A 20,889-nucleotide genomic window follows, 5' to 3' on the forward strand; every position below is an offset into this window, starting at 1 on the left:
TCATCCCCTAACCTAGGTTACTCACCAGACAGGTTACATGATGTGCACCACTTAACGTGCCACAGAAAAATTACATTTCTGAAAAAAAGGGGAAAAAAACACACAGCCCTCTTCCTTCGCTCTGACGGGCTGCCGAGTCCCAATATTCACACGCCACTCTCCTCGCCCAACCGGCCTCCGGGCGTCCCAATCGGATCCGAAGAGGCACCCAGGCCCTCCCCTGGGTCTGGGTTCGTGCTTCAGCAGCTGCAGCCAAGGTGCGTCTTCTCTCTTGCAGAACTCTGACCTCAAGTCTCTCTCAGGGGTCCCCAAATGCCAAGAAGCGTAAAAAAATAGCAAAGCACAAGAGTATACTTGCAAATTTTAAAAATACAAGAGCCACTAACAGAAAGGACCACACAGCAGCTTACAACCTAGGTCCTGGGTTTTGTTTGTTTGCTTGTTTTTGTTTTTTACGTAGGAGATTTAATAAAAAGTAAAACATATCTAAACTGTCTTTTCCAAGCTGAATGCACCTAACAATCATAATGTACACGTGACAACATAGTACTGAACGCATCTGCCAGAACGGGCCCGGGGATGCCACGTTTACCGTGATGGAAACGCAGACAGAAAACTGGGGGAGAGAAAAACAAGCCTCGTGGTTGCAGCCCCTCCACGCAGCCAGGCCTCCTGACCAGGCGAACGGGCCCATCAGCGGCCCACCCAGGGCACAAGCGGGAGAAACGCATCAGCGCAGCGGAAACGCGCGCCCCCGTGCACGACGGGGCCCCTCGCACCAGGGCACCCCGACACGCTCCCGCTTCACCAAAGCCGCGCGCCTCCCCCCGGACTCCGCGTCACAGTTCGCCGCCGCGTCTCCTCTTCTTTACTTGCCCTGGGACCTAGGGGTCCATCCTAGTGGCTGGGCCGGTCCGCCTTCTGCAGGTGTTTCCTCTAAGGATCTGTGTGTTTCACAGCGACACAGCAAGCTGTTTTCTCCGGGTCGCCAACGGCAGGAAAGTGAAACAGTATCCAAGCGAAGCCGCGGCAGCGCCAGCCCCGCGGCCCCCACGCCGCCGCCAAGCCCCCGCCGGCGGGGCCGCACCTGCGCCCGCGCCCTTAGGAGCACGCGTAGCTCTCTATCTGCCGGTGGAGCTCCACGATCCGCTTCCCCATCAGCGCGGCCTCCGCCGCCTTCTTCTCCACCTTCTCGCACAGCTTCACCACCCGCTGCTCCGCCTCGGCGCCCGGGCCGCGGCCGGGGCCCAGCGCGCTCTGCTCCGAGGCCTCCACCTCGCTCTTGATCGCGTCCAGCAGGCTCTCGATCTCCAGCAGCCGCCGCCGGGCCCGCAGGTGCGCGCGCACGTGCTCGCGCTCGAGGGCGCGGACGTCCCGGCGGACGGCGTGCAGCGCGGGGCCCAGGAACGCCTCCCAGTCCTGCTCGGGCTCCCGCTCCTCGTCCGCATCCACGGGCCGCATCGCGCCGCCCGCCGCCGCCGGGCCCCGCGGCCCGGTCACCGCGCCCGAGAGGCCGGCGGGCCGACAGCGAGCGCCGGGCGCGGGGCCGAGCTCGGGGGAACCGCCACTGCGACGAGCAACAGGTTCTTTGAACTTTCGCAGCAGAGGCGGCGCCCAAAATGGACTCCCAGCCGTCGGCCAGCGCCCAGCCTGCGCGCGGCCCTTTTACGACACGCGGGAGCTCCTTTACGGTCACGCCGCTGCTGGGCCCTCGCAGGCCCGAGCCCCACGTGCGCGCCCCCGCCGGCCTCCGTGCGCCGTGCAGCGAGATGGTTCGCTGTGTGATGCTCTGAGTACTTGACGATCGACATCGTAACTGAGCAGCTTACGCTGGTCCCGGGAAGAGTCTTCGTGTTCCGAGCACGGGGGCGGCTTACCCAGGGTCTGGACTGCAGTCTGGGCGGGTCGTCCGGCAGTTGCTTTTCCCCCGAAGCTAGTGGAGAGCTGCGATACCCCAGTGGTGACGCTAAGGGCCCCGTTGTCCTTACAGCCCTCCCCACCCTCTGCTGCCACTTTGGTCTGAAGGGCAGGTTCTGTTCTGCCGTGGGTTTTGGTTATGCGTGCCTCCAGCTTTCCGAGGCTAGTGTCGGTCTGACTCCGCACTGTTCCTCACCCCATCCGGGGCCGTGTGGGTGTTATAAATTGCATGTTGTGTACCCCCAGAGTTGTAGGCTGAAACCCTACTCCCCGGTTAGATGGTATTTGGAGAGGAGGCCTTTCGGAGGCGATTGGGTCATGAGGGTGGAGCCCCAATTGCTGGGATTAGTGCCCTTATAAGGAGAGGCCAGAGGGCTAGCTAGCTCCCTCTCTCTGTCCGCCCCCGAGGAGACAGTGAGAAGGCAGACATCTGCGGCCAGGCAGAGAGCTCTCACCAGACACCGAGTCTGTTGGTTGGGCAGGGGTCGCTGTCAGCATCTTTATCTTGGGCTTCCCTGCCTCCAGAACTATGAAAATAAGTGTTTGCTGCTTTAAGCCGCCCAATCTGTGCTGCTTGTTGCAGTGGCTCGAACTGACTAAGACAGTGGGCAATAACTTATGTTTTTAAAAGTTCATAAGCCTCTGGGCCATGAAAAAGCGTATTTAAACCTGATGGGAATTACAAGACCCTGGATTTCCAGCCTGATGACATAATTGGAAGAAACTTTGGGGGGGATTTGGATGGGGAGGAAATCTAACGTGTAATTGGGAGCCATGGGCACAGATTGTGGTAAATTGTATACATGATCTCAATTTTCCACCCCTTCCTGCATCCATGACCCTTGTCTTGTGTCTTGGCCAAGGAGACATTTAGCAGACATGGAACAGCACATGCGTGAAGCCTGCTAACGCAGCTGGGCCCGCTTTATTCTTGTGTCTGCCTTTGCTGTGAGAAGAATAAACTGGATTCTCTCACAGGTCTAAGGAGGAAGATGAGAGACACACTGAACCAAGCTGTCCGAGACAGACCCCACCCAGATCAGCTGGCCCACCGGCACATCACCAAGCCCACCTAGGTTATCCACCTCCTAGCCCACCTGCAGACACGTGAGAAAGGTTTATTGCTGTTACTGGGTTTTGGGTGGCTCGTGCAGCAAAAGCTACCTGATGCACTTACTGTGAAGCCTTTCTAGGTGAGATCATAATCCCAGGTAAAATGCCAAGAGTGCCTTTATCCACATTTATAGTTGGTTCAATGTCAGGTGGAGGAATCTCAACAAGATGCCTAATGTTCTGAGGGTTTTCTCTAGAAACTTCAGCCTGGAGCATCTTCTGGCAATGGTACTCACCCCTCTGCACCTCCAAAGCTGCTTCTCTATCCCACGCGGAGCCCTTTTGCACCCTAAACCTGTGTCGTACTTGTCTGGATGTTGGAGCACCAGACACAAATTTTGGAAAACAGAACTCAACCATCACTACAGACACTTTTAATATCATCACCCCAGATATCCAGTCAAGATGGCATCGTAGGCAGACATAGTGACCTCTTCGCACAACCACATCAAAATTACAACTAAAATATAGAACAACCCTCAGCCAGAACAGTCAGAAATCGAGTTGATGGAAATCTGACAACCACCGAATTAAAGAAACTGCATCCATCAGGATGGGTAGGAGGGGCGCAGATGTGGAATGGGCTGGTCCCTCACCTATGTGCGGTGGATAAAAATTTGGGAGACAGATCTCAGGAGCGAGGAGCCCCAGCCCCACACACGGCCCCCAGCCCAGGGTTCCAGTGCCAGGAAGATAGGTCCCCACAACTTCTGGCCACAAAAGCCAGTGCAGATTGAGTCAGTGGAAGAAGCTGCTGGAGCCCCAAGCAGTTCCCCTTAAAGAGCCCGCACACAGACTCACCTGCTCAGACTCCCTCCCTCTGAGCTCCAGGATTGGGGCAGCAGCTTGAAAGGCCCCAGCGGGACACAGGGAGGAACTGAAGGGTTGCCAGAGGCCATTGTCCCTTTCCTAACCCCTCCCGCAACAAACCTGGCAAGCTGTCGCATATCTGAGACTCCATCAGTCTGGCTCACATTGTTTGACCTGCCTTGGAGATCCCCAGAGACTCCACCCCACCCAACTCATGGTCCCATAGAAGCTGCTTTTCCATATGAATAGCTGGTCTTGGCTCAGGCTGCACAACCTCCTAAGTGCTATCAAACAAGCAACAGCTGGCCTCAGGGAGCCCCAGGCCCCGCACTGGCAGCAGCCAGTCTAGATTCACAGCTTGGCTTCACCTGGGAATCTCCACACCCAGCACAAGCAGCAGCCTTCTCAGATGGGTTTACAGCTCAGGCAGGGTGCCCCAGGCAAAACACGGGTGGGGGCTGACCTTGGCCTGCATCGTCGGCAGCCGTCCGTCTCGAGAGACGATGGCGTAGCTTCTTGAGAGTCTATCTGCACCGCCGAGAATGGCTGTGCAGTCCGACTCGGGAGTGACAATCCCTGCCGCACTTGTCACAGGTGAAGGCAGATGGCCGTTGTTGCTGCCGTTGACGCTGCTTCCGCCTCGATCTTTTCTGGGCCGCCTCCTCGTTGCGCGCAGCCTCCGCGCGAGACGTACCTTGCCTGACCGCGAGCCTCCAGGCTAGGCGGTCGTCTGCTTGAACTTCCCATGTGTTGAGATTGATGGAGCATTGTGTCATGTCCTTTTTGCAGATGTCTTTGAACCGCAGTTTTGTTATTTTGTTGTTATTTTAAATTAATTTGGGGAAGGAAGTGCAGTAGAGAAATCCTTAGCTGTGAGCCAAGGTGGAGAGCTCTATGAAGAATGGCTGGAACTTAGAAACGGTTGCCTCTGCTGTTCAGTAAAGGACAATGGCCTCAGAGCTATTGAGAATTTGATGCAGAAGAAGGGGAAATTTGATTACATATTGTTGGAGACCACGGGGTTAGCAGATCCTGGTGCTGGGAAGACAACACTTCTGAACTATATTTTGACCTTGGCCTGCACCACCCGGGAAATCCCAGGGCCAGCGCACCCAGTGGACGGCTACAGACCACGCTGGAGCACCAGCACCCTGCCCCTGCGCAGCTGATCCTCCACGGAGGGCAGAGGTCGGTGCTCAGTGGTCACAGCCAGTCCCTGCAGCTGACTGGCCTGGATAAATCCCTCCCATTGATCTTCCAACAGCAACCTAGGTCCAACTACACAAGGTGGGTGTACTCTACCAACATGAAGGGCACACCTCGAGTACCCAGCTTGGGTGATAGGGGAGGCTGTGTTGGACCCTACAGGACACCTGCTACATTAGGCCACACAACCAAGACACAGAGTCATAGCAGCTCTACCTAATACACAGAAACATACACAGGGAGGCTGCCAAATTGAGGAGGCAAAGAAGTAAGGCCCAAATGAAAGAACAAAAAAAAACAAAAAACAAAAACAGAAAAAGAACTAAACGAAATGGAGACAACTGACCTATCAGGTGCAGAGTTCAAAACACTAATGATCAGAATGCTCAGAAATTATTGAGTACAGCCACAAAATAAAGGGAAAAGTGAAGGTTATACAAAGTGAAATAAAGAAAAATATACAGGGAACCAACAGTGATGGGTAGGAAGCTGGGATCCAATTCAATGATTTTGAAAAAATGGAAGAAATAAACATTTACCTGGAACAGAAAGAAGAAAAAAGAATGGGGAGGGGGGCAAGAAGAGGCTTAGGAACCTCTGGGACAACTTTAAATGTACCAACGTTTGAATCATAGAGGTGCCCGAAGTAGAAGAGGAAGAGCAAGAATTTGAAAACTTAGTTGAAAAAAATGAAAAAAAAAACTTCCCTAATTTGGCAAAGCAAACAGACATACAAGTCCAGGAAGCACAGAGAGTCCCAAACAAGCTAGACCCAAAGAGGACCACACCAAGACACATCATAATTAAAATGCCAAAGGTTCAAGATAAAGAGAGAATCTTAAAAGCAGCAAGAGGAAAACAGAGTTACCTACAAAGGAGTTCCCATAAGACTATCCGCTGATTTTTCAAAAGAAACTTTGCAGGCAAGAAGTATTCAAAGTGATGAAAAGCAAGGACCTACAACACAGGTTACTCTATCCAGCAAAACAATCATTTAGAATGGAAGGGCAGATGAAGTGCTTCCCAGACAAGATAAAGCTAAAGGAGTTCATCATCACCAAGCTATTTATTAATGAAATGTTAAAGGGACTTATTAAAGAAAAAGAAGAAGATCAAAATTATGAACATTAAAATGACAACGGACTACTATCAACAATTAAATCTAAAAAATAAAAACGAAAACTAAGCAAACAACCAGAAGAGGAACAGAATCATAGGTATAGAGATCATTCAGAGGGTTATCAGCTGGGAGGGGGAAGGGGGAGAAATGGGGAAACGGTGCAGGGACTAAGAAGCATAATCGGTTGGTACAAAATAGACAGGGGAGTTAAGAATAACATAGGAAAGGGTGAAGCCAAAGAACTTACATGCACGACCCATGGACATGAACTAAGGGGGGTGGGATTACTGGAGGGAAGGGGATACCTAGAGGACGGGGGCAAAGGGGAAATTTTGAGACAACTGTAACAGCATAATTAACAAAATATGCTTAAAAAATACCATCATTCCATGCAAAGATAATGTTCCCAGAATCTTATACACTTTATATAAGAAAGGTCACATTGCTATTGCCAGCTGCGGACCGCATCAGGCTCTGAGAAAGCAAGAGATGGATGGAGACGAGGAAAAGGAAAAGTCTTGATTCCAGCTTTCCCTGGTGCCATTTGGTTCCTGCCTATCATCTGTGATTTACAGTCTGTAAAATTAAAACTCACTTGGGAGAAGCCTTCCATCAAGTGATTAATTATGGCACAGGGAGTCAGTTTTACATAACCAAATTGTAAAGACTTAAAACAGGGAATTTATTTCCATCATAGTTAATGTAGAAAGTTTGGGTAAATTCCAGATGGTCACCATTTAATACATTTTATCAATAAAAACTGATCAAACCTCAGACATGTGAATGGAGAAAACTTCAAGATGGCTCCAGCCACTTACCTGACCACAGCTCCATGAGAGACCCTGAGCCTGAACTGCTCAGCAATGTTGCCCCCAAATTCCTGACAAACAGAAAGTGCGAGAAAGAAATGCTTGTTGTGTTAAGACAGTAAGTTTTCAAGTGATTTTTGACATAGCCACAGATAACTGGAAGAGGTACTGGCATCTGAAAAGGGGGTGCTGCTGAAACAATCCAAAATTGGGACTGAGCAGCGGGAAGAAGTTGGGAATACAGGGAAGAGACAGTAAAGGCATGATGGCCTGAGAAGTCTTTCTGTGAAGGCTAAAAGGAAAATGGGGAGTCTGGAGGGAAGGGATCTTTGTTACACAGCAGGAGAGAATTTGCGCCTGGTGGAAAAATGGAAAAGAGGTCATGGAGCCATTGAAGCGGATGACTGAGCTGAGGACATCTGAAGGCTGTGCTGAAGGTGCCGCCTGGCTGCTTCTGCTTGCTTGTAGCAAAGGGCAAGAGAAAGGAGCTAAAGAAGCAACTGTTAAATAGAAACAAAAGAATAAAATCAAATAAATGAACAAGTCAGGACTTGCTGGTGTGCCAACGAAATTGCTTCCCTTTGGCCTCCACGCTAGATGGCAAACAACGCGAGCATTAAGTGGGCTTCCGGGCGGAGGTCAGCTCCAGGAGGCTGCCAGGGAAACACGCTTTGAACATGTGTGGCATTGCCTCGGTAGAGCCTTTCAGATACACAAAAGGCCTTATAAGGATTTTAAAGGGTGCCTCTTAGATCTTTTCTTTGGAACAGAGTTTCTGAAAGTCACAAAGGCATTGTCCCTGCAAATATCGTTGGAGCCCAAAGTAGAGAAGGACGTATTTCAATGAGTTTTGTGGGTGTGGTTTTTGTGGGTAAACCTATTGGTCCATTATGAATAAATTAATAGGAATTCACAAAATTGTTAAAGGAGTTTCATCATTTTGAGCTAAAGGAGAACAGAGACGATACAAAATGAAAAGGGAACTTCGGAAATTGAAATAGCCATAGGCAAGAAGCAGGCTGAAAAACCCTCCCAGCGGCAATTCCTGGCTGCGTTACAGGAGGGAAAAGGAGGGGATGGAGAGGTTGGAGCTGAGAGCCCGCAGGGTGGGGCCAGACTCTGTAGAGGTAGTTCCCAAGGGTAAGAGCCAGCCGTCATGAAGAACTGGGAACATGGCCCAGCTGGGTTTCCGAGTTGCCGCGGACCAGAGTCTATATCCTCCCTGTTGCCCCTCTGAAGCACCCGCCACCCATTCAGCAATCCCTCCCCCTTCCCCCCACTGCGCCCCTGGCTGCCACTAGTCTGCCTTTCAGCTCTGTGGGTTTTCCTGTCCTGGGTATGTCCCCTGTATTGCTTTACTGAAGCTGCCACGACAGATGCCACGGATGGGTGGTGTAAGCAGCAGCAATTCGTTTTCTCGCAGTTCTGGAGGCTGGAAGTCCACGATCAAGGTGCTGGCGGGTTTGGTCGCCCCAAAGCCTTTCCCCATTTGCGTGTAGATGGTGGCCTTCTCACTCTGTCCTGCCTCACATGGCCTTTCTCCGCACGTGAGCATCCCCGGCGTCCCTTCCTCTTGTGAGGATACTGATCACATCAGATGACCTCTGTTAACCTTAATTATCTCCTTAAAAGCTACAGTGATCTTAATGTTTGGGTCCCTCCCCCCACATTCATTTCTCAACTACGGAGGTGATGCTGTCGGAGTCGGGCGTTTGGGGGCAGTGAGTTCATCATGACGGAGCCCCGGGAACGGGATCGATGCTGTTAGGGGCGTCACCCCAGTGCCCCTGACCCCCTCTGCTGGGTGAGGGCTCAGCGAGGAGCTCTGGCTCCGACCGAGGACGAGAACTCTCACCTGAACTTGATCTTGGACTTCCAGCCAGTTTGGTGTCTAGAAACCTTACTAAATTCTACTGCTAATGCTGACGATTTATCTCAGGATTCTTTCAGATCTGTGGTCTGTGGACCGCGAGACATACATTTCTGTTGTTTATGAGCTCCCCAGTCTGTGGTATTTTGTTCTAACCGCCCAAATGGACAAAGACAAAGGCCTGATCTCCAAATTATGGTCACATTGGCCGGCGCGAGGAAGCAGGGGGCGGGGGTTTGGGGGGTGCTTCAACATATGAATTTTAGGGAACACAGTTCAGTCTACTTTGGATGTTTCATAGAAAAGGAATCACGCACTATGTGGCCTTTTGTGTCCGGCTTCTTTCAGCTGGCATATTTTCTCTTTGTCCACGTTGTAATGTGTATTGCCCTCCATTCCTTTTTTATAGCTGAAAAATATTATTTCATAAATATACCAGTTTGTTCATCTATTCGTCCTTTGATGGCCATTTGGATTGTTTCCACCTTTTGGCGTTATATATGATAGCATTTCTTTGACGCTTTTTCTTTTTTATCTTAAGAAATTCTTCTCTACCATGAGGTCATAAAAAATATTCCTTTATATTCTCTTCTAAAACATTTAGTGTTTGGTTTCTCGTATTTGTGGGTAATCCATCTGGAAATGAGGGCTGGGGCAGGGGTCCGATTGCAAACCCCCCCTCCCCCATGGAGAGCTAGTCACCATAACCCTGCTTCCTATTTTATCCATTCCTGTTGGTCTGTAATGTAACACCTGTAACACCTGTCCTGTGTCAGTTCTCTGTATTAGCTTGTGTCTGTACCTACCTGTTACCTACCTATTCTGTTCCATTGGCCCCCAGCTCTGGACTATTATTACATTGACTTAATTATTAAATTAGCTTCATAGGGAGTATTGATAATCTGGTTAAGTATGGCAAGTCCTGACTGCTTCTTCTTTTTAAAGAATGTCCTGGCTTTTCTACCTGCCTGTCCATGTCCATCTAAATCTTGAATCAGTTTTTTTTGTTGTTGTTTTTAATTTTTAGAGAGAGGGGAAGGGAGGGAGAGAAACATCAATGTGCAGTTGCCTCTCCCGTGCCCCCAACCAGGGACCTGGCCTGCATCCCAGGCCTCTGCTCTGACTGGGAATCGAACCAGCAACCCTTTGGTTTGCAGGCTGGTGCTCAATCCACTGAGCAACACCAGCCAGGGCTTGAATCAGTTTTTTACATTTGACCAAAACAATCAAACAGACCCACCTGATGAGATGTTTCAATTGGGATTGAACTGCCTCATTGGGCCAATCTGGAGAATTACAATACCGATTTGGCCAATCTGCTTAGTTCTTTACTGTAGCTCAGTGTAATGCTATAATTTTATGCCTAAAGATGTTACATTATTTTGTTACAATTCTCCTGGCTGCCATGCGTCTGGGTGGAATAGCATCGCTCCCCCGGAAACTCATGTCCACTCTGCCTCTCAGAACGCGCCTGACTGCAGAGGGTCTCGGCCGGTGTGACCAGCTAACACAAGAGCACACTGGGTGAGGGTGTGCCCCACATTCAGTGACGGGCACCCTTCTGTGAGGCCTCGCGGAGACGCGGGGACACAGCGAGCTGGCGAAAACCCTGGCACCGCAGCCACGCCCCCCTTAGCCTCTCGGGACGGCTCCTCTTCAGGGTTTCCGTGCAGAAAACACAAGATTCAGTGGCTCCTCCAATCGTTGGCAAACCGGGCCAGACTTAAGGGGCCGGGCCTTCGGGACTTGGTGGCTGGGTGGCAATTGTGGCTGGAAGAGGATAAGGACTTTCTGAAAGAAAATTCAGGACAGTAGTTCTGCCTGGTGGAAGAACCGCCTCTGATACTTAACATTTTAGTGCAGTGAACGCAGGCAGCCAGTTAAAAAAAAGGGTAGATGTTTTCAGAGTAAGACTTTCAAACTATGCTTTCATTTGTTTATTTTCATTGGCTTAAGAGGGAGAGAGAGACATCGATCTGTTGCACTTATTGATGCATCACTGGTTGATTCTTGTAGGTGCCCTGACGGGGGATTGAACCTGCAACCTTGGTGCATCTGGACGATGCTCTAAGCTACCTGGCCAAGGCTTCAAACTATGATTTAGGTGGAAAAAAGCAACACACTAAGAACATTCACAGGTTACGTATGTTACCTTTTATGTAAAAAAAAAATTTTTTTTTAAAGGTTGGGGAGAGTTACACAAACACCCATGTTGGGAAGGAAGGATACACATGACACAGTAAATGATTGTCTTCCCAGAGGGGAACTGGGAAGCCAGGGAGTGGAGATCAATTTTGTACTTTTGAGTTTTGTGCCATCTGTTTTACCATTTTCAAAGTCAATTACCCAGTGCGGCATGGCACCCTAAAACAGAAGGGCATTCGTGGAAAACCGGGGAAACCAGAACAAAGCCTGTAGTCTAGTTGGTAGCGTTAGACCCACATTAATTCCCTAGTTCTAACCAACGGATCAAACGCAGTTTGGGGGGCAGTTTCCCGGTTCGTGATTCCGTTCTGCCTGCTTCTGCTTGGCCATCAGAACATGCGCTGTTCCCCACCTCTGGCACCTCTCTGTTCCTGTGCCAGGGAGGCCCCTCCTTCTCTCCCTGTCCTTGGAAGCTGCACTCACGCTTCAGGGCCAAGGTCACCAGTTACTTGCTCTGAATGCTCTGACTCCCCTACCCCACCCCACGCCCGCAAGGCTCCCTCAAGGCACAGTATCTAGATTGTGACAATTTCCTATTGTTTTATGTTTAGCAAGGGGGCTCTCCAGGAAGCAGACTCTGAGGAATATCAGAGCACAAGACAGTTTATTAGGGATTAACACCTGTGGCAGGGAGGGGACAGCCCCCCCAGAAGGGGCAGAGGGAGAAGCAGGGCTGTCAAGTCCTAACAGGACCCTCAGCAGACCCCGCAGGGAGCCGGCTCTGAAGCTGAGATGCTCCTCCAAGTGGCCCCAAGGCACAGTGAGGGGGACAGGGCCCTGGGACCCCAAGCCCACATCATTGGGTATGGCCTGACCTTGGCTAAGGCAGCTCTTAGGCAAAGGCACCTCTCAGGGGGCAACGGGCGGAGGGCCGACTGCCGACAGTACTTGCAGCAGGGGGTGGGGTGGGATGGGGGGGTAGGTCCTTCACTTCTTAAGGGGGTGGCCTACCACCTCACTGCCTGACCCCTCCACGCCCAGTGCAAGGACCAGAGCAGAAGTGCCTCAACTGTCACGCACTTCGGCGTCCGCAGGCAGGAGCCCGGCCCCCAGAAGGAGCTCCTTTCCCCACCGTGGGCGGCGGGCGGCGGGCCCCTATGATGAGGCTTGCCCAGAGCGTAAAAAACGTGAGAAACCCGTCCTCTTCCACTCAGCAGTGATGCCAGGGAGAGAGTTCATTCCAAAAGAAGTAACATTTCTTAGTCAATAACTTTTTAGGTCGTTTGTCTTTTCAAGCAAATGAATACTTTTATTAACATGGTAACTTTTTAAAACACATGGTAGGGTTTTGACCTCAAATACTTGTCAGGTCTGCCACTCAAATGAACTTAGAACTGGACAGCTCAGGAACCTTAAAGACACCTGGTCCCTGTGCGTTTCAGGGTCCGGGGCAGAGAGTCCTCGCTTTCCTTCTGTGGCCCCCAGGGCCTCTGCCACATCGCGGCCGCTGTGCCCTCTGCCACGCCACCCTGCACGGGCCGCCAAGACCCCCCCACCCCCCACTCTAGGGGCCATGCCGAGCAGGGCGGAGTTAGGCTGTGACACTGGATAGTGCGCCACATAAATCTAAATTCTGAACAAAGTGCGACTCTCCTCCTTTGGTCTCACACAGAAAGAACTTCAAGTCCCAAATGCAGACAACACCCTCGTCCGCCTTCTCCTGGTCCGCCGGTCTCAGCCAGGGAGGCCGCGCACATCCCGGCCGCAGTCTGGCCCCTTCGTCGGCTTCTGCGGCCCCGGCCGCACGGAGGTGTCTCCTAGGCGTCTGGCCGCGCCCTCGGCACCTCCAGGACTCCAGCTCGGTGTCACACACAGACCCCAAGTTCCAGGCAGCGCTCAGGGTGCACAAGGAGGGGCGAAGCACTTCGAGATTCAGAATTAACCGAAGCCCAGGACCCAGCGGGACGGCCGCAGGGCTCACAGTCTAGGCCCTCCTGCCCCAAACGGAAACAGTGAACAGTCAGAACTCGTATCGAGGTCATAACCACAGACCACAGCAGAAACGTAGTGTAAACGAGGACAGAGCACAGACAGAGGAGGGAAGGGGGAAAACAAAAGGCTCTCTGGTTTCAGCTTCTCCGGGGTGTCAGCCAATCTCCGTCCGCGGACCAGAATCCATTGGCTGGAAACCTGAAGGCAATCGGGGGAAACCCATCATTAACGGGCTAACGCCGCGGAAAAACAAGACCAACCGCCGCGCGCGCGCAGGACGTCCCCTCGGCCGGCGCCATCAGACCCACTCCTGGCGCGTGTCTGGCTAAGTCTTCAAGCCGCCCAGGAATGGCCCGCCTGCCCCCGAAATTCTAATCCGATGCCCCCGAGCTCCACTGCCTGTGCTGCGGTTTTCCCCGTAGCAACTGTTGGGTTCATTCCCCCACAATTAACCAAACACACACCCAGCGGAACACAGGACTACTTTCTCCCTAATCACCAGCGTGGAAAGAAATAACGGCCCTGGCTGGGCGGCTCCGGGGACGGGGCGCCGGCCTGCGAACCAACGCGCCCCCGGTTCGATTCCCAGGAAGGACACCTGCCTGCGCGCGAGCGACGGCCACACAGGGATGCCGCTCTCCTCCTCCCGCTTCCCCTCTCCCCCCCTCCCCTCTCTGAAAATAAACAAATAAAACATTTCTCAGGTTAACGGCACCGACTAGCCTCCCCCAGTAAAACCTGAGCACGCTTCTTCCTGCCCCGCGCCCCCGACCCGCAGCCCGGGGGCCATTACTCAGTGAGTCCCCGCACCAGCCACCGGCGGCGCGCCCGCGGGCCTCCCCCCGCCTTACCGCGGCCCCCGCTCAGGACGACTCGCTCTTCTCTATCCGCCGGACCAGCGCCACCAGCATCTCTGCCATCTTCGCGATCTCCTTGGCCTTCTCGTCGGCCCTGTCGCAGCGCCGGGCCGCCCGGGCCTCGCCGCCGTCGCCGCCGGCGCTCTGCAGGTGGTTCAGGGCGCTCTCCTCCGAGGCCTCCACCTGCGTCTTGATCTGGATGAGCATATTGTCCATCGCCCAGAGCTTGCGGCTCCGCAGGGGCGCGCGCCCGTGCTCCCGCGACAGCGCCGCGATGTCCTCGCGCATCTCGTTGATGACGGGCAGCAGGAACTGCTCGAAGTCCTCCTCGGGCTCCAGCACCTCCACCTCCTCCGGTTCTGCCAGCTCGACGATGTCCACGGGCCGCATCCTCCCCGCCGCTCCGGAACCGGTGTCGCCGACTGCCGCGGAGAGAAAACGGAGACTCGCTGCGCTCAGCAACGGAGCTCCGGAGCGTCCCGAAAACTTTTGCCCGTTTTAAACTTTCCGGCTCCGCGGAGCCACGGCAAGGAGCGACTTACGAGCAGAGAAGCGGCGAACAAAATGGCGTCCCCGCCGTCAACCAGCTCCCTGCGTGTTACGGCCCCGTTCGCGACACGGCCGTGCCTCGCTGCCGTCACGCCGCTGGGAGAACGAGCGCGGGCGCGCGCACGTCGGCGGAGAAGGACGCGGCCCGCCCATCCGCGCACGCGCGTGAGCGAGCACGCACGCACGCACGCACGCCCACGCTCTACTCGGTCCCTCTTCCGCCCAGCCCTGGCCCGCGTCTCCGCCGCCCCGGCTTTGGGGTGCGCTCTCCCGGGGCACCGTCTTCTCTATGTAAATTAGACGTTTTTAAGGTGTGAGCGCTACCTACGTACACGGAAGGAGGGAGATGCTGCGCGATTACGTATTCAAAGATGGACACCCGTGGGCGAGCCTGCACAGACCCTTCCTTTTCAGAATCGGGGCTCTGCGGGGGCGGGGCGGGGGGCGTGGGGAGGGCTGCGGGGGCTCTTATTCAGATGTGCGTGCCTGAGTCCTGAGCGTGGTTTGGCGCACATTAATAAGTTGACTTTAGGCCCTGGCTGCTGTGGCTCAGTGGTTCGAGCGTCAGCCTGCGAACCAAGTGTCGCTGGTTCGATTCCCAGTCAGGGCACATGACTAGGGTGCACGTCAGGTCCCCAGCTGGGTGCGCGAGTGAGAGGCAACCACACAGTGATGTTTCTCTCCCTCTTTTTCCTTTCCCCTCTCTCTAAAAATAAATAAATAAACAAACATTTGTAAAAAAATAAAAATAAATTTGCTTTAACATCGCTCTTCTCCAAAGAGGACACGCAGCCGGCGGAGAGACCTATGACAAGATGGTCAGCGTCACTCATCAGAGAGATGACAGGTCGCTGGTTTGATGGCCAGTCAAGGTGCAGGCCTGGGTTGTGGTGTGTGAGAGGCAACCAATCAATGTTCCTCTCGCCATGGATGTTTCTCCCTCTCTCTAAAAATAAAAGAATCTTAAAAAAATAAAAGAATCTTAAAAAAATAAGTAAACACACTTCACATAGATCAGAATGGCTACCATCAATAAGTCAAACAATAAATGTTCACGAGGACGTGGAGAAAAGGAACCCTCGCGCACTGCTGGTGGGAATACAGACTAGGCAGTCGCTGTGGGAAGCAGTATGGAGGTTCCTCAAAAAAATTTAAAAAAATTAAACATGGAACTGCCTTTTGACCCAGTGACTCCACTTCTGGGAATATAGCTGAAGAAACCCAAAACACTAATTCAAAAGACTATATGCACCCCTATGTTCATTGCAGGCTTATTTACAATTGCCAAGATCTGGAAGCAGCCCCAGTGCCCATCAGTGGACAAGCGGATAGAAAAGCTGGGGTACATCTGCACAGTGGAGTACTACTTGGCTGTAAAAAAGGAAATCTTACCTTTGCAGCAGCGTGGATGGACCTAGAAGTTATTATGCTCAGTGAAATAAGCCAGTCAGAGAAAGACAAATACCATATCATCTCACTTATATGTGGAATCTAATGAACAACGTAAATTAATTAACAAAATAGGAACAGATGCATAGAGGACAGACTGACAGCTGTCAGAGGGGAGGGGGATTGCAGGGCTAGGTCAAAAAGGTGAAGGGATTAAGCAAACCACACGCGCGCGCACATGCACGCACACACACGCACACACACCCCAAATGCTCATACACAGCAACATGGTGCTTACCAGACAGAGGAGCAGTGGGGGAGGGCAAGGGGCATAAATACAACATACAGATGACATAGAATTGAACACCTGAAACCTATATAACTCTAATAACCAAAATAAATTTAAAAAAAAAATTTTTTAAGGTAAATAAGAGACCTTTACATCCCACACTGGCTACAGCTCTGTGTAGCAATAGCTGAAGAGGAGGTCATTAGTTCTGGAAACCGAGTTCAATCAAATATTTTTTTTAACTTATTGATTTGAGAGAGAGAAACAGACACATCGATTCACTGCTGCACCCATCCACTTGTTCATTAACCTCTGGCACTGCCCCAAGCAGGGGTCTGACACCCTGGTGCACCAGGATGACGCTCCAACCGACGGAGCTACTCAGCCAGGCAGCGGAGTATTTTGAAGCTGATTACTAAAGCCGTATAAACTCTTATACCAACTGATTGATTTTACTTAGTTTTCTTTTAATTTTTATGCACAAGTTAATTAGTGAAACCTACACTCGAATGGATCCGTTTTAGAATGAATAACTTAGTGTATAGCTGAGGGATATTCCTAAAATAAATCAAATATACATCGTTGTAAAATTTTAGTAGAGAAATGAGGTAGCAAATTGAACGATGGATTGAATAAAAGCTTGCAGACTTTCATTGTGTATTTTGAACCTCAGGCACTGAATTATTTTTGAAACCTGACTTACAATTTTATGTCTTTATTTTTTTAATTTAAGTTATTCCAGAATATCTTCTGTTTAAAATGGAAATTAAACTTAATTCAAATTAAAAAAAAAAAAGGCATGACTCAACACAAAAATTGAAGGACAGATAAGTTTATTTCCTAGCCTGGTGACCCAGGTGCAAAGCAGCGAGAAGAATTTCAGGAATCCAGCTTGACAAGTGCCATGGGCTTGGCTTCTGTTTTCCAGCTAAAGGGACGCAGTCCTCCTTTGGAATGTGGCAGAGTTAAGACCAAAGAGAAACAAAAGTTGTGAAATTCTCCCTTTGTCAAGATAGTGGCCCTCACTCGGGAGCGGTGTGGGAATCCCCCGGGAGGTTGTCCAGCGCCAAGCCCCAGCCTCTCTTGCAGCTGGGACCCTGCCTCGGGGCTTCTTTATTTTATTTACTGATTAACTTATTTTAGGTTTTAGCTATTTATTTTCAGAGAGAGGGGACGGGAGAGAGAAGGAGAAGGAGAGAAACCGATGCGCAACAGAAACATCACTAGGCTGCCTCTCACGCACCCGCAGTCTGGGACCTGGCCCACAACCCAGGCCTGTGCCCTGATGGGGAATCGAACCGGAACCTTTTGGTTCATAGTTCAGTGCTCAATCCACTGAGCCACACCAGCCAGGACCAGGGTTTCTAAGTCAGAGCGTGCTGATGCCGCTGGCCAGGGGACCACACGGAAGGCCACTGGGCTGAGCAAGCGAGCCCCCCTGTCTCGTCACCTTGTCTTAAGCACCACCTCCCCAGAAGCCTTCCTGACCCCGCCGGTGGGGTTAGCCGTCCCCCGGGCTCCCATCAGCCTCTGGCATGACCCTGCGGTGGTGCCATCTGCTTGCTGCTCAATGTGCAGACCCAGCTGTGCCTTGGAGCCCCTGGTGCAGAGGAGGCAGCTGGGGCGCTTGGAGGGAAGAGAAGGGAGAGGCATGGCAGTGAGTGCTGAGTGCGGGGGCCCCAACACCTCCATGGCTGGACACCTCCACTGCCTTCTCCCCGCCTTTTAGTGCTCCGAATGGGGAACAGCATTATCATCATGTCCTCGAAGACTGATCCCAGGTGAGAGCAGAACTTGTCCCAGGGTCACAGAGCAAATAAAAGACAGGAGCAGCAATCAAAGTCAGCAGAAGGCTTTGGACCATGTCTGGGCGTTCACGGTCAGGCAACGGGGTTCCCTAACCACGCCCTGTGCCAATGTCCGGTGTTGAAATATGTCCCCCAAAAGCCAGGTCCTTCCCAGAACCTCAGAACAGGATCTTGTTAGAAAGTAGGGTCATTGCACTTGGAGTAAGTGACGATAAGGTCACGGCTGGAGCAGAGTGAGCCCTTAATCCAATGAGGCTGGTGTCCTGCGAGGGGGCAGACACGGAGGGAAGAAGGCCGTGTGATGACAGAGGGAGGAAGTGAGTGCGGCAGATGCACTGCCACGGAGCTCCAAGGACTGCCAGCCAGCGCCCCAGGCTGGGGGGCGGGGAGGCTGGGTTAGCTTTGCCGCTGGAGGAAGGTTTGCAAACAGCCACCCCGGGGTCTGGGTCTCCCTGCCGCCTCCCCCAGGAGCTGCGTGCCCAGGGCAAGGTGAAGCCCCGCCCTCACGGCTTTGTGGTCTGTGATCCCTGACATTCAGCCCGTTCCTGAGAAACGCAGTTTCTGGCCCCTCTCCACCCCCTCCCTCACCCAAGTATTCAGCTTAGAAGTGATCAGGGACAAAGCTGGTTTGACACTGGTTGTGTGTGGGCGGGGAGAGCAGAGAAGAGCCGACATGTCGTCCCTGCCCTGAGCCTCGGTTTCCCCTTCTGCCAGGCGTGAAGGTCACACAGACAGTGAGGCCCCTCCTCTGCCTTCTCCTCCCTACTCCCTTCCCAGGCCTCTACCAGCTCTCAGGTGTCCTTTGGGCAGGTAGCTGCAGGACCCCCAAACCGGGCGTGGCTGGGGGGGCTCCTCTCTCTGCAGCCTCCCAACTCCAGCCTCCCTCTCTCCCTCCAGCAGCCAGCCCAGGGGGCCTCCATCTGGCTGGTCATATCCCTCCTAGCTGGCGGCATGGCAGGGGCCCCTGGCAAGCTTTGGGCCAACCCAGTCCAAGGAAATGGGCAGCTCTGGGCGGGTGGGACCCAGGCAGGGCAGGCAGTTAAAGCCACCCAGGAGCCTGGCTGTGCAGCCAGTGCTCGGAGGTCCAGCCTACAGGAGAGGGAACTGCCGAGGTCGGTGCACCCCCTCTCCAGCCCACCCCAGCCTCCCACTCCCCCAGAGTGTGCCCCCCTCCCAGCCCTCCTCCCTCTCCAAACTCGGCTTCGTCTTTAGGGGCCGTTTGTGGCCAGGCGCTCCTTGCCCTCTGCTTCTCCCCTCCTTCAGCCACCTCTCCCTTGCTCTCCCACTCTGGCCGGGGACCCCCTGGGGTCAGGATCGGAGTCTTTCTCATCACTGTCCCAGAGCCCAGAGCATCGACCTGGCAGCTCCCATGGACTTGCGGCCCCAGCGTGGTGTGGGGCCTGTGCTGACCGGGGGCCGCACACAAGGGGCCCTCAGCTGAGCTGCAGAGCACTGGGGTCCCCTTCTCAGACATCCCGCCTGACGCAGACCCTGGAGGTTAGCTGTTCCCGCGCACATGGCGGCTGTCCCAGAACTTCTGGATCCCACCGCAGACTCAGACCAGCGGGAGACAGTTCCCACCTGCCCGTCCCCCACCCCCCCAGAGGCAGGGCGTCACCCTGGGCCCCTTTCACCTCCTGGGCAGGGCCTCAGGGTGCTTGCCTGGCTCCTTTGTGTCTCCCTGTCACCTGCTTAATGTGGGAGAAAGTGGTCATTCCTGTTCACCTGACCTCTCCTGCCACTGGGCCTGGGCGGAGCCTGGCTCCCAGGGGTCTGAGTCAGCCAGACAGAGTGCAGAGGGCAGGGCACCAGGGGCAAGCTCGAGGCTCCGCTCAGGTGTGTGGCCCTGTTGAGGGCCAAAGTGTCTGCCTTCTGCATTTCCCTGAACATGCAGAACTGACCGTCAGAGCGGCGAACGTGGGGAGGAGATTGGGGGGCTCAGGTGCTGAGGGCAGAGGGCTCCCCTTGCCTGTACCAGCCTGTCCAGAACATGCGCGGAGCCAGCAGGGGACAACCGTCCCAGCTCCCTGGGGCCTGGGTCCCCGAAGATGACCGGCTCCCCCAGGAACCCACAAATCTGCAAAGGAGACCTGGGCGGAAACCAGTGACCACGGGGTGCCCACGCCTGGAGGGCGGGAAGGAAAATGACCCCTACCTGGTCAGGGACAGAAAGGGTTTTTCTGCAGGATGCAACCCCCAGTCTCCTTTTGGGAAGAAGCCGGACAAATGCAATTTCTGTTACATTTTTAGTCCAGTGAAGACCTGGTGTGGGACAGTAATCCTCTGCCCACAGGGAGACTGTCTGCTGGCAGGGGACATGAGCTGGCACTCTGTCCTGCTCGTGTTCACTCTCCAGTGACCTTCTAACTGTTGTCGGAGAAACGCTGGCTCTCCTCGCCGGCGCAGAAAGGACGGCAGATCAGCGAGCCTGCCAGCGTGCGCGCAGAGTTTCTTAGTGGGGGGGGAGGGGCGCGGGGGGGGCGGGGGGGGCGCAGGGCCGGGGTGGGCAAGGGCCGGGGTGGGGAGCTCACCCTCGGGGGGCCGGGGCCCTGCGGCCAGAGGCCAAGAGCACCATGAGAGCCATGAGAGGGAGTCCCTTGTTCTGAGGACGTACACAGTAGGCGGGATGGGGTGGGGGAGTTACGTACTGATTGACAGGTAAAGGGGGGGCCCGTTTTCCCGGGGGAACGTGACTACCCAGACTTAGGGATGTGTGGGGGTCTGTTAGCCCAAGCCCTCATCCTGCTGCAGACGCCATCTGTTCATCCTGGTGTAGACCACGTACGGGAAGGGAGCAGTTAATTGAAGTTGGGGCGGTTACTCACAGTTATTTACGGGCTCTTTCTGTGAGCATTAGGGACTCTCTGCAGAACAGACCGTGACCAGAGGCAGGCGGTTAACCTAAGCTGTTTTACGGGCTTCTTCTGTGGGCGCTGGGCACCCTCTCCCGCCTTTCCGGCCCTGGGATGGAAGCCCCGTTTCAGAGGCTTTCCTTCCCAGAGAGCGGAGAGGACA

The 20,889-nt window shown here is 53.5% G+C and overlaps 2 protein-coding genes across 2 annotated transcripts; both read right to left on the bottom strand.

The window, feature by feature from the left end:
• Window positions 1–1,086: 1,086 nt before the first annotated feature.
• MRFAP1L2 (Morf4 family associated protein 1 like 2) lies at window positions 1,087–1,637 on the bottom strand. The gene has a single exon (XM_090268219.1). It carries the CDS (start codon window positions 1,459–1,461, stop codon window positions 1,102–1,104), a length of 360 nt encoding a protein of 119 aa, XP_090124345.1. The 5' UTR covers window positions 1,462–1,637; the 3' UTR covers window positions 1,087–1,101.
• Window positions 1,638–12,593: 10,956 nt separating this feature from the next.
• Window positions 12,594–14,460, bottom strand: LOC150020381 (MORF4 family-associated protein 1-like). Its single transcript, XM_090267100.1, has 2 exons — window positions 13,834–14,460; window positions 12,594–13,180 (listed from the first exon to the last, which is right to left on the bottom strand). The coding sequence occupies exon 1, from the start codon at window positions 14,227–14,229 to the stop codon at window positions 13,846–13,848; it is 384 nt and encodes a 127-aa protein (XP_090123226.1). The 5' UTR covers window positions 14,230–14,460; the 3' UTR covers window positions 12,594–13,180; window positions 13,834–13,845.
• Between the last annotated feature and the right edge of the window lie 6,429 nt (window positions 14,461–20,889).

This window comes from Furipterus horrens, unplaced genomic scaffold (assembly GCF_987537825.1).
Source record: "Furipterus horrens unplaced genomic scaffold, mFurHor1.1.pri manual_scaffold_2, whole genome shotgun sequence".
Lineage (NCBI taxonomy): Eukaryota > Metazoa > Chordata > Mammalia > Chiroptera > Furipteridae > Furipterus > Furipterus horrens.